At 34.5% G+C, this 12,582-nt stretch overlaps 1 protein-coding gene across 12 annotated transcripts in view; it reads left to right on the top strand.

Annotated features, from left to right (window-relative positions):
- The window catches only part of CACNA2D1 (calcium voltage-gated channel auxiliary subunit alpha2delta 1), a 394,769-nt gene that overhangs the window by 278,883 nt on the left and 103,304 nt on the right, over positions 1 to 12,582 (top strand). For all 12 annotated transcript variants that reach the window (XM_065049199.1, XM_065049200.1, XM_065049198.1 and 9 more), the window contains exons 8-10: positions 10,179 to 10,248; positions 11,065 to 11,115; positions 12,183 to 12,282. In XM_065049199.1, the coding sequence (XP_064905271.1) occupies positions 10,179 to 10,248; positions 11,065 to 11,115; positions 12,183 to 12,282 (221 nt within the window). The remainder of the gene's footprint in view (positions 1 to 10,178; positions 10,249 to 11,064; positions 11,116 to 12,182; positions 12,283 to 12,582) is intronic.

Genomic DNA, 12,582 nt, shown 5'->3' with positions numbered 1-12,582 from the left:
TCCACACAGCACAGCTTGGGCAAGGAGCAAGTGCTGGAGCTTAAATGAATCTTCCAAAGCAAGAGGAAGAGGCTCCCGTGAGGTTTCTCGCATCTTTTTGTCCCTCTCCTCTTCCCACATCAGCAATCCCAGGTTATGCATCTTTACCATGTAAAGGTGATCTTGAGCAGAGGCACCAATCACCCAGGAGGCTTCAGAGGCTGCTGGCGGATGTAGCGACTGTCATTTGATTGACTGATTTTTCTTTCTGAAGAAACAAAGAAATTTGGTGAGGCTACAATTTATTCCTTCATCTCTTCTACTTTTCCCTCTTGCCCAAAGGGGAAACAATGTTTGCTGACACAAAGTAGCACCAGATATTTTCTTTCTGCTCAGAAATTAAATTGCATTTGTTGGCTTACTGAGTGAGGATGAAAGGAACACTCCATAGGTTTTCTGTCTGTGTTCATCCGTCAGTGGAAAAATTAGACACATACCATGCACTGGTTGTTTGCAAACTATCTGAAAATTATTTCACTGGATGTGCTGAAGTTAGGTTGCAAGTACTTTGGATTTTGCATGATGATAAAAATTTTCTATTCAAGTTACAGTTGGCTGTTTCATCTGCCATGAACACAGACCTACTAATAACACATTAAAAATGTGGAATGCTACAGGTTTAATATACAATGTACAGTTGTCCAAAAGTTGGATAGTTTTTGAGCTTGTATATATATATGTATTTAATAATTCTTAAAAATAGTTAACTTTTAACAAATTGCTGAAATCGTCAATTGATTGAAATGAAATGGCTGACTTTTTAAGTGAGTTTTTTCACAGCCAGCCCTGGCACAACTTGAGGCAATTTCCCCTTGTCTTATCACTTGCTACTCAGGCTATGACACCAACACCCTCCATGCTACAACCTCCTTTGAGGTAGTTGTAGGAAAAAAAAAAATATATATATAAATAAGTACATATATTTGTGTGTATATATATATATATATATATTTATATCTGTAATATATAAAAAAAATCTTGAATTCATTCCCTGTGGACTTGTACACATAGAGCTTTGTTGACTCCATGTAGACAGAAAGGTACTTTAATATGCATCATACTGCAGATTTAATTCATAATAACCACAGAGAAGTGGACAAATAAGTTATACAAAAATAGTTTAATACCTGTCAAGCCATATAAAACTATTTTAATTAAGTTACTTATATTTTGTGAGGCATCTACCCAGCTAATTTTGCCACAAGGTTTTAGAAAGCAGCTATCTGAAAGAACAATTTAATATCAAATTTTTGGCAGGCTACTTGGAAGTGTAGGTACAAACCAACCAATTCCTCTTTAATCTTGAAACCCTTCTTAATTATAGAGGTGTAATGAGAATTGTAAATATTAATCAATGTTTCATTAAAATACTGCAATGTGAAGCATATTATTTTCACTGTAGCAATTACTAATTAAACAAATTTTAAAACCACTTTATCTTTATGTGCCTTTTGCCAGATATCACCTTTTGTGTGTGTGTGTAAGGCTAATATTCTTAGTAAAAGATGCATTTTGTTTTGGACTGAAGACAACAGGCATTCGTTTGCAGTTAAATATGATATAAGATGCTTTCTAGTTATAGCAATAAATACACTTAGGAAAGTTTGGCTGCCAAGGCTTACTCGAATGAAAACACACTCTTGATTTGGATTAATGTTTAGTAAAAACAAACTGATCTGGAGCACCAACTCATCTCTCTTTGGCAAGTATGCTAAAGAATATTTCTCAAAGCTAATACTAGGAAGGGTAGTACTGATATAGATAGTTTCAGATCTCAGTTAGTGGTTTGTATATAGGAATAACAGTAACATCATGATGCACGAAGAGATTCAGCATTTTTTATGAAGAATTGTTGAACCTGGACTCAATGTGACAGTGTTTGTTCTGCAGCGTGTTGAAGGTGAGGATGTGCCACAGCTGGTCTAGATCCAAAAAGCTGAGGCAATTGATAACAAAAATAAAACTGAAAAAGGAGTACTATACTGTCCCCAGATGTTCCAAAACTCCCCACTTTCATCTGCATATTTAACAAGAGCTTGTAGGAGATGAATTTAAATTAATTTTAACTTGCTTTCCCAAAATTATGTGTCTGGCATCTTCCACTCTCCCAGAATGCTGCATAACTATTTCTCAGAGGGAAAAACAGCTTCCAGCCTGTGGCTCTGTGGTCCTTTTCTTATCACGTAACCTAGATAAACATATTTGTCATCGTCATCTGGCCTTGCCTATGTTAGACAAGAAGGGAAGGAGAAGGAAGGAAACAGATAGAGGAGGGCTTTACTTCACTTCTGCCCACACTCATGAAACTATGGAAAAGCCACTAAAAAGTGCTACAATATTAGCATCTTAGAAGAACATTAGCAGCTTCATATTCATGAGGAAAAATAATATTTCCTAGGGATACCAAACTATTTGCCAGTCTTCCAGGTGAACTGGACATGAAGTAGCATTTTGAGATGCCAGTCCTGCTATTTATGGAGACATGACTGTTTTTCTTGAGAAGTGTTGAATTCAAGTTGCAAAGTATCTGTGAGGTTTAAGTCCTTCTTAACTAAATCAGCAGATGCTGAAGAAGGCTGTAATTCTGGATTTGAATATCTAGGTAACCTTACTTTCTTACTGTAAACAAATCTGAGCATGTCTTAATCACGCAAACAAGCATTTCTTAAGCTCACCTCCTGTATGTCTGTACTAGCAAATAGAACAAGTCAGAGTTTTGTAAGCATCCTTTAGTCAGACCCATGATGGGACAGAAGGGATAAGACATGCTGGCAGCCTTACCCAATGGACAGAGATGGACCCTCTTATGTTTCTTCTATACTACAAGATTCTCCAGTCCTGTCTAGGAAGGCTGCATCTTCTCAGATACCCTTAGATTATTTTCTGTTACACTGCAGGGCATTTAACGCACAGCTGAATTTTCATCCCCAAAACACTTCCTGGTTTAAAAAGAGTATCACTGTCCTCATTTTGCAGATAAAAGAAACAGGTATGGAGAGAGAAAATAAATTCTTCAGTGATTCTCTGAATGTTTGGGGTTCAAGCCAGGAATACGTGTAACAGCCAAGTTTTTTTAAATTCAGTGTCTTATTAAGTCATTAAATTCTTAGTGTTGTGTGATAATCTTCTCAGGATCTTTGTAATATCAGTGCCGAAGAGTTAAGTGATAAGAACTGTCCTATTATTTCCCTTTTTTACTGTAGATTAACCATGTATCTAGTCTTACTTTGTTTATCTGTGTAAAAAACAAGTACAATATGATGGGAACTTCAATTAGAGAAAAGTCTGTTTACATTGCTCATGCTAGTATTTTACTAATATATTCCTTTGTAATTAGGGCTTATAAGGTGCTAAATGGAGAAATTCTCAGACAAAGAAAAATAATGCAGCACCAGTTATGCAGAAAAATAGTTTTGTCCCTAAAGTCTTAAAATTCTTAGACCGAGAATATGGCTAGAGAAGACCTAGTATTATCTTTTCCCTCTCATTTAAAAAGAAAAAAAGAGATCTCTAAAGTTTTTCCAGATATTAACGAAGCAGGTCTCTCTGCTATTGGAGCATTCCCTGCTTAGACAAATTAATAATGGAAGAGCTTTAAAAATCAATTTCTAATAAAATAAAATGGTATGTCTCCAAATGATGGACTTGCTGTGCACAGCTGCTCTTGTGTCAACTACTAATGGCAAGCAATAGTGTTGCAGCCGTGATATTGAACTCTGCAAAGAAACTCATTACTGAAGCAGATACTAAGAGACTAGAAAGCCTAAAAAATCCATACAAAATGAATCAAAAACCTTGAAAAGCTAAGAACTTCACCTTTTCTTTTTTATTGCAAAAGGTATTATATCTTATAGGTGTGAGATCCTGTTAACAACTCAACATTTACAGGAACCCTTAGAGTAAAAATAAAACACAATCCAAAATACTTTTCCAATATTGCAGGTTATCAATTAGTACAATTACTGTGTAAGTTGGATGGTTTGAATTTTATCTTGAAATAAGCCTCTGACTGTTGTTCACTTTGTTGTTGTTGTTGTTTAAATCTGGGAGGAAAGGACCTGGGCTGACATGATTTGGATCTGACCATACTCATATGGAAAACCTTACAATATGCTTAATTGTGGTTTGTTTTTTAAAACTGATATGCTGACTATTGTAGCTGTGCACCCAGTTACAGGATAATGTGTTACTTCTAGTGAGTTAATGAAGTTGCGGCCGGTAGCTGATGATACTGCCATGCTGATGTCCTACCATTTGTTTTTGATATAAATTGAAGTCTCCTGAAAATGCTTTTCCAGGAGGAAAAACAAACGAAAACACCCAACACATCAAAACCATCATGTGCCTTCTCTACCTCTTCTCCTCAAGCTCTAAGGATACCCCAGCGTCCTTGTAGGGGATGCCAGTTAGTCCAGATGAAACCAATGTGAGCAACATGTTTATTGAGGATGAAATTCAGCTTATACATGCAGAAGCAGAAATATTTGCTTCTGAATTGGGATAACACAGAGTCAGCTCAGAGGTTAATTTTAAGTCACAGACTGCTCTATGTGTTACAGGTTCAATTCCGTTTCATTTCTTTTGACATGTTTGGATCAATAATGCAATAGATTTGTTTACATACAGACTGTTCCCATACAAAACTCATTGCTGAACTGATTTGAGACGAAACTGAGTTCGGTATTGCCCATAACCACATAAGTGACACATGTTGAAAAAATAATCTGAGATTATTATACCCTTTTTCTGTGTGGGGTGGTGCTATGAAAGAGACAGAGGACATTGCACAGAGCTGTCAATGTTAGATGTTATGTGAAGAGAATTATTGGCAATTTTTAAGTCATTATTTGAATAAAGTAGTTAAGTGTCTGCATTTAGTCTTGACTGAACATGTTCTGTAGTAACGGGTAATTGACCAGGAATATTGGGGAGAATAGTGCTGATCAGTAATTAATCCAAGGTATCATTATGATAAAAATATTTTGAGTTTCAAGTATAGTGGTGCAAAACATTGTATGATGGTTAATTCCAGGTTAAAGTTACAGCTATTTATTATTTTTAATTACCATGTCTCATCACTTTTCAACTTTTACCGAAGAGTAACCGAGTAATTCTGCAGAGGTGCTGCTGCCACACCAAACGTCATGTGACTTCTTTCTGAGCAGTGGGCTAAAGAATGGCACATTTCCTAACTAGTGTGGGCTGATACATACCTGATTATAGTTTTCATAGAATCATTTCAGTTGGAAAAGACCTTCAATCAAGTCCAACTGTAAACCTGCCAAGTCCACCACTAAAATCTAGCTTAAATCTTATTAATTTGTCAAACTATAAGAAACACAAAATGAACCTAAAGGCAAAGCATAAGCTGTATATTGCACCTTTGTTCCACCTGAAGACTTTGCTGAATCTGGCACAGGGAATTGAATAGTCTGTGTTCATGGATGTTTTTAATATGCACATGAATATTTATTTGAGATAGCAAAGTAAAATTCAACTTTAACAAATATTTGTTTGTCTAACCCTGTAAATGCTACATTGAGGCTCATTAACTAGTAACCCTCAAAGATGGGAAAGTATGGAATTTGAGCCAGAATAAGATGCTGCTAAGGTTTGATAACAGGCTTTGTTTTACCTGTCTCATTATCAGATTTCAGCCTCGTTCCCCAAATATGTTACAGGTATGTAAAGCTGTTAATAATTCATCTGTGTCTCTCTGTTTCTTGCACACACACATAGTGCACCAGTGGAGCAGGACAGGTGTCACTGGGGTCCCATCCAGATGGATTTTCAGGAAGCTCTCTGGAATCACATCATGAATTAAAATGGGCAAATATAGCCCTTTCCTGAGGAATGCTTTCATTTAGGCTTTACATTATGACAGCCTCTGTACTGTATGAATTAACTTTGTGTGTAATCAACAAAACTGAGGATTTCCACCCTATACGCGTAGAAATTACAGAACATGCCTCATTCTGGATTGAAATATAGCCAGGCCTGTATCTCCATAATGCAAACAGCAGAAGTGGGAGGGATATAGAATCCAATGAATAATTTATAAAATATCAAATCTGACCACATGCCAGACAAGAAAATCATCAAAGAACATGACTAAAGCCTAATGTATGCAACAGAGACTGTGTAGTGTTGACATAGTTCAAAGATATTAGTGTACAACAACGAAACATGGTGAGCCTGATGTCTTAAAGACATTCGGTGAGCGGGGTTCCAAGACATCTGATTAAAATGCATGTTTTAAATATTAGATTATATAAATAAAGCTGTAAATCTCAAAATCATCGATCTTCAGTTTCACTTTTTTAGGAAAATGTGTGATCGTCTTTTTGTGCATTTCATTTTCGCTTTCATCTTAAGCCATATAAAGGCTTTTCTCAATAAGATGGAAGCCAGTTTCCCCAAATGACCCAAGACAATACTTGTCTTTTTCAGTGGTCTTCATCCTTTCTAATTATTTCCTACATAATTATAAATGCATAATTATGTATTTTTTGTATTTTTGCGTAGAGAGCATTTATCTTTTTTTTTTTTTTTTTTAAGCTGAAATCAGGTTGAATTAAAATTAGATCATTGGAAATCAACTGTCCTAAGGCAACTTCAGTTTTCTAGTAGCAGCAATTACAGTAAGATCCTTAAATAGTCAGAATAGTTCCAAAACTGGTGAATAGATTTGAGATCATTGAAAGCCATTTAAAATTAAAAATGTTAACTCAGAGAGCTGAGGATGAATGAGTAATTTAGTCTTGTTAATTCTTGAAGAGGGAATTCAGCACTACTTTGGTGTGAATGAAATTTTGGATACTAAGTGCTGACTCCTTAATTATGTTTAGCCATGCAGAGACTTACTAACAGATGATGTTTACTGTTGTAGAAAACATCATAAGAATCAATAGAACTAGTTCTCCCAGTAAATGTTTATTTCTTAATTAGCATTTGTATGATCCATCCCCTGTTAATATCTGACAAAAAATGTTTCAGTCTCAGTGTAAATCCAGAAAGTTTTCCTCAAGTGGAAACTTAAACATGTTGATGCTTGTTGTATTTGTCTCAAAAGAAGGTAATATATTAATTAGGAAAAATAAACTTATTTATGTGTGGCACAGAAATCACTGTTTTAAAAGCATGGTAAGGAACAATGTTTTTAAAGACCTTCTCCGATCTCTTTCCAGTCTTTCCAAGACTGGGCATGCTGAACAAGTCAGGCTAGGGCAAAAGAAATTGTGGAATTTAGCTGTCGTCTTCAGCACTCGGAATATCTCCCCAAACAGAAAACACTGTTATCATTCACAGTCATCTTCAAAAGGAATAGAAAGGCTGTGAGTAGTGTGCTGAGTGGTTTATTCACAGTGTGTTTTATGATCTAAGAGCATGACTGGACCATTCAAATAGTTCATTATTTAATTCTGGCAAATGTCTTCCCTACAACTGTGTTTTTTAAATTATCAATATAGATACAGCTATAGATATAGCCAGAAAGGGTGAGTTTGAACTTTGTTACAATCCAGGAAATTACTGAAAAAACTGCAGTAGAACTGAGTGCAAAGCTTAGTTGCTCAAGTCTTAACAGAAGGACCTTCTCTGAAGAGCAATTTGGAAGGACTTGTCTTCAGATCCTTTATTTTACTTGGTTTCAACCAGAACCATTCTCTCCATAAAGAGAAAGGCGGGGAAAAACAAACAAACAAAGCCCCACCAACACCAGCTTTTGTTATACAGAGATATTTTTGTGCTTTTGGAAATATTACAGAAAGTATCAGGCATTTCACATTATGTTATTCTGTGTTTCCTCACAATTTTAAGTAACACTTATTTTTGCCACTTCATGTTTCTGAAAAATTTGTTGCAGTAGATTTGGTCTAAAGGACCCAATCCTGAAGTGTGTTTTGTCTGGGCGACTGATGTTGATCTCAGAAAATGATGTGCTCCCCTGTCAGGTTGTGTTACATTAACACATATTGTAGCTCTCAGATTTTGCAGAAAAATGTAGCTGGATTGTCTTCTGTTACACAGACAAAATATAATCTTAACATGTTTCTGTAAATTTTAGTTCAGTATTTAGAAAAGTTATATGATACTTCAAAATAATATGTGAATAAAGTTGCACTGTCATCTTCTTGAAGGTTATGGTATCAGATAAATTATAGCTAAACGTTCATGTGATGGTTTTCAGTACACAATTTATGTTAGTCAAGGAGCTAGTCTGTTATTTTGCGAACTTTTAGAAAATGCATTCAATTGTAATAATGACTATGTGAGTATTCATTGTTCTAGAAAAACATGTTGATGTTATAATAGAAACACTCTTCTTTAGCTCCTGCTTCTGAATTCTCTTTAAATCACCATCCATTTGCTTTAGAGAATGTAGTTAAGGAGGCAGATATATCTTTTATATGAAAAAAATATAATTCAAAAACAAAGTTTTAATTCACTTCTTAATTGAGATTGCTGAAAGCTATTGTCACACTAACAGTCTAAATTACATTTTATATGTTGTTTTGAAATAAACCCAGACAGGTGCATTTAGGTAATTGTCTATTTATGAAGACTGTCCAAGAAATGGGTTGATTAAGAGGGACAGATTTGGTAGGGCATAATCTTTTATTAGATGTTAATGGAAAGCCTAAAAGGTTGAGTTAAGATACAGCAGTGTTGGTCAGTACCCTGATTTATATTTGCAATTTTACCTAAAATACTCTTAATACAACCTGAAATGAATACATGGAATGCAGATTTTTGAAGTCTCAGGGAATGTATTTGAAGGATGGATTTTCAGATAGAAATCAAATAGATGAGTTAGTCTGGAAGGACACAAAAAGTCCACGATTGAACATGTGCTAACCATGGCTTCAGGCTCATAAAATACTGGTGAGTTTAACCTGTGCATACCCAAGTAATGATACTTAAGTTACTAACAATGTTGACAAATCTCAAAGGTTTTATTCTTTCATCTGTGGAAATTCCAAAAGCAATTCACAAGTTCAGTTCACAAAGGTGGTCTGGTCTGAGATCATAAACAATACTGGTATCAAGTCTGAGGTTCTTCTGGTACACAACAGAGAGCAGTGTTTTCTGTGGCTGACAAATGTATACCGATAAATGTATGCTGATAAATATATACTTATAAATGTCTTGTCACGCTCTGTTTAAATGTTCTGGTAACTGATGTGCTGACTCAGGTTATGCTCACGTAGGAAGGAGATTGTTTGGTAAAATCACAAATAGGCAGCTGCTCTCAGCTGTTGGCTTCTTTTCTATTCATGAATATAGACACCAGAATTTTTCCTATTTGTCTCAGATGAATGCTTTTTCAGGAAGAATCCTGGAGCTGCCTATCTCTTTCTGTATTTCCTAGACAGAAAAATGATTAATGTCAGGAAATAGCTCTCCCAATGCTGTTGGCATACAGTGAGAGAACAAATTGGAGAACGTTATTTCATTTCATTTAACTTTTCACACTTTTATTTGTGTTCGTTAAGCTGTCAAATGGTTTTGAAAGTCTCATTTTGTTTTTCAGTAAGGAAAAAATGCCTACCCTTGCTTAAAATTATTGCAAAGCTTAGATTAAATGCTTGCGAAAGGTTATTAATCTTAGCATTTTCTTTACAGAGACACTAATATATCCATCTCATTTTATTTCCAGAAAATATGATACTTTCATGGTACTTTTCTAATTTGCAGTTTTAGGCAAAGCTCTCTTGAGCCAGTGAATAATTTTTTAGATGGATAACTGAGCTTTGCATCAGTACAGTCTGATTGTATACAACATGAATCAAATTATAACTGCTTTTGAAATGAAGTACTTTCTTGTTCAAATGTTATTTCATATTCTAAGGTACTTTGGTTCAAATTCTGGTTCCATTGCATTCAGTGGTGCACTAGAGTCAGTAACTGTTTCTCCAACACAATTTGGCACTTTAAGATCTTTATCTATATATACTTGTATTGCATTATATGTTTTCATATATAAGAGTACATAGGTATTTCAAACACAGATAAAATACAGACTTTTCTAATCCATATCAAATGTTATATACTACGAAGTCTATGCTACTGATTCGTTATAATGTTGTGTTTAAAATGCTTAAGATAAAGGTGTTTGTTTGTCTTTGTTTGTTTTTTAGCTTCCCCATGGGTAGATAAAAGTCGAACTCCAAACAAAATAGATCTTTATGATGTTCGCAGAAGACCATGGTAAGCTTTCTTTAAGAAACTGATTTCTATACATCACTTTCTTGATATGATTGTAAAGACAGTTTTTTCTGTTTATTTTTATCTAATAGTCCTTACTTTTAGATACTGCTGTTATGTTTTTATAAAATCAGTTAATTCTCCTGAATAAGCAAGATTCAAATCATATTATTTGTTATGTAGTACCTACTATAGTACATCATACTGCTGCATTACCTGGGCCTTTTCATAGGAGAGTAACTATGAAATATGTATAAGACAATTAAGAATTTTAATTTTATTCCAAAATGAAACACAATCCGTATTATTAAACTTCGCCATTCTTTCAGGGGTTTTTTTTGCATATGTCTCAGGGTTTAGACAGTAAAAAAAAAATCACTACGTTGGTAGAAGAACAGAGAACAGTAGGATTGTTTTTCATTATTTTTTTCTGTAATACGTATTGATACTTGGATTCATACTGGTTGTATACATTTTATCCAAGAATGAAGTATTTTTCCTTCAGCTAAGCTGATGTAATGATTCCTCTGTCATCTAGTCTTTATTTCTGAAATAGCATTCATGTTTTTCTGTTATCAACATCTAAAAATAATGAATTCAGATCGGTATATCTGACTTCCAGGCTTTCCTAATGTGGTTTAGACTTTGGTTTACTTAGAAGGCACAGCAAGAGAGAAAATTATAGTACAGGGGTTTCTAGTAGCTACAACAGAAGGATTTTGTTGGTTCAGCTAGATTTAGAGATCTCAAAGCGTGTTCCATCACACACAGCAAATGTGGTTTTGAATTTTTGTCATTCATACTCTTCATTTATTTCAGGTATATCCAAGGAGCTGCATCTCCCAAAGACATGCTTATTTTAGTGGATGCGTAAGTGTTTAATGTCTAGATGTTGACATTAGAGGGATAAAAGTACTTAGATATGTTGAACAAATCTGTATGCTGAAAAAGGGAGAGAATTAAGAAGTCCTTATATGCAAGAATCGAAAATCTTGGTATGAACAAAATAAATACACAGGAAAAAACAGTTCCAAATGTGCAAACCAAACCTGAAAGTTATTTCAACTAAGCACAAGGGAGTGTCTTTTAATCATTCTAATATTATTCTGCTTTAAGCATCTTAATTTTTGAAGTAATCAATTGAAATTTTCTCATGTGCATGGCAAGATTTGTTATAAAATGCAACGCGAACACAAATATATAGAAGCATTATTGTAGATTTAATCATGATTTTATGATCCTGAAAGATGAGACTCTATGGAGTCTTACATGTTTTGTCATACATATTTAAAAATTGTCAAGTTTGATTGCTATAAAATATTTCTAGTAAGTCAACAAAGAAATTAATAAACTATTTTCCTTAGCAAGGTTTTCTTTCTTTAATGTTGAGGGACCAAATAAAGCATTGATCCCGATGTGTCAAACATATTGCTTAATGCCAAAAAAAGTCTCAGTAAGAGAATTTGCATTTAATTCTTCTAAACGTGAAGTGCTTTCATATCAGCAGTGAGTTTTATCAACTTTTATTATTTCTGCACTTCAGCTTAGGCTTTGCCTTGAATCAGACAAGTTGCCGTTTGGATATCTGAAAATCTAAAACTGTAAATCTATGTGTAAGAATATAAAAGATTTTGATAATGCAGTGGTTGAAGGTGATAAACCCTCTCAGATCTCCTGAAATAAAAATGAGAGTATGATGTATCACTACGACTTCACCTAAGCCACAGGACTGGGGCTTTCACTGCCAGTTTTGGACCTAATTTTTTATTATAATGTTGTAATAATACTAATAGTGAGCTGGAGAATTTAGAAGAACTATTGAAAAATTCAGTGTGCAAGTTGGTGAGAGTGCTGGTTGGTTCTCAGTATTTTCTTTGTAAGTTTAAAATAAAATTTGTTCAATTCAATTTCTCTGTTCTGTTGTGTATTTCTGTTAGGAGCGGGAGTGTCAGTGGACTGACATTGAAGCTGATCCGCACCTCAGTCATTGAGATGTTAGAGACCTTGTCTGACGATGACTTTGTGAATGTAGTTTCAGTGAGTATCTATTCTTTCCATAAAATTTACATTGTCAACAAAGCCATAAGCAAACTATTTCCAATGCTACATATGAGATGCTTCAATGTTAAGCTTCTAAGAGACTTAAAATATTGCAAAATACCACCCTTGGCTACGTGTTTTCTTGCAAAGTATAATGGAAGTCCTAGATTTGCTGCTATCTGAACAATTGAGTGAAAGGTAAAAATCATTTAAACAAACATCAGTGCAGCCAAATTCTCCTTTCCAATATATTATTCCAGTCTGTGTAACACATTTTCTATTTGATTGGTATATGCA

Source organism: Columba livia, chromosome 1 (assembly GCF_036013475.1).
Source record: "Columba livia isolate bColLiv1 breed racing homer chromosome 1, bColLiv1.pat.W.v2, whole genome shotgun sequence".
NCBI classification, from domain to species: Eukaryota; Metazoa; Chordata; class Aves; order Columbiformes; family Columbidae; genus Columba; species Columba livia.
The sequence above is the reverse complement of the archived record's forward strand: the minus strand, read 5'-3'. Positions and strand labels throughout refer to the sequence as shown.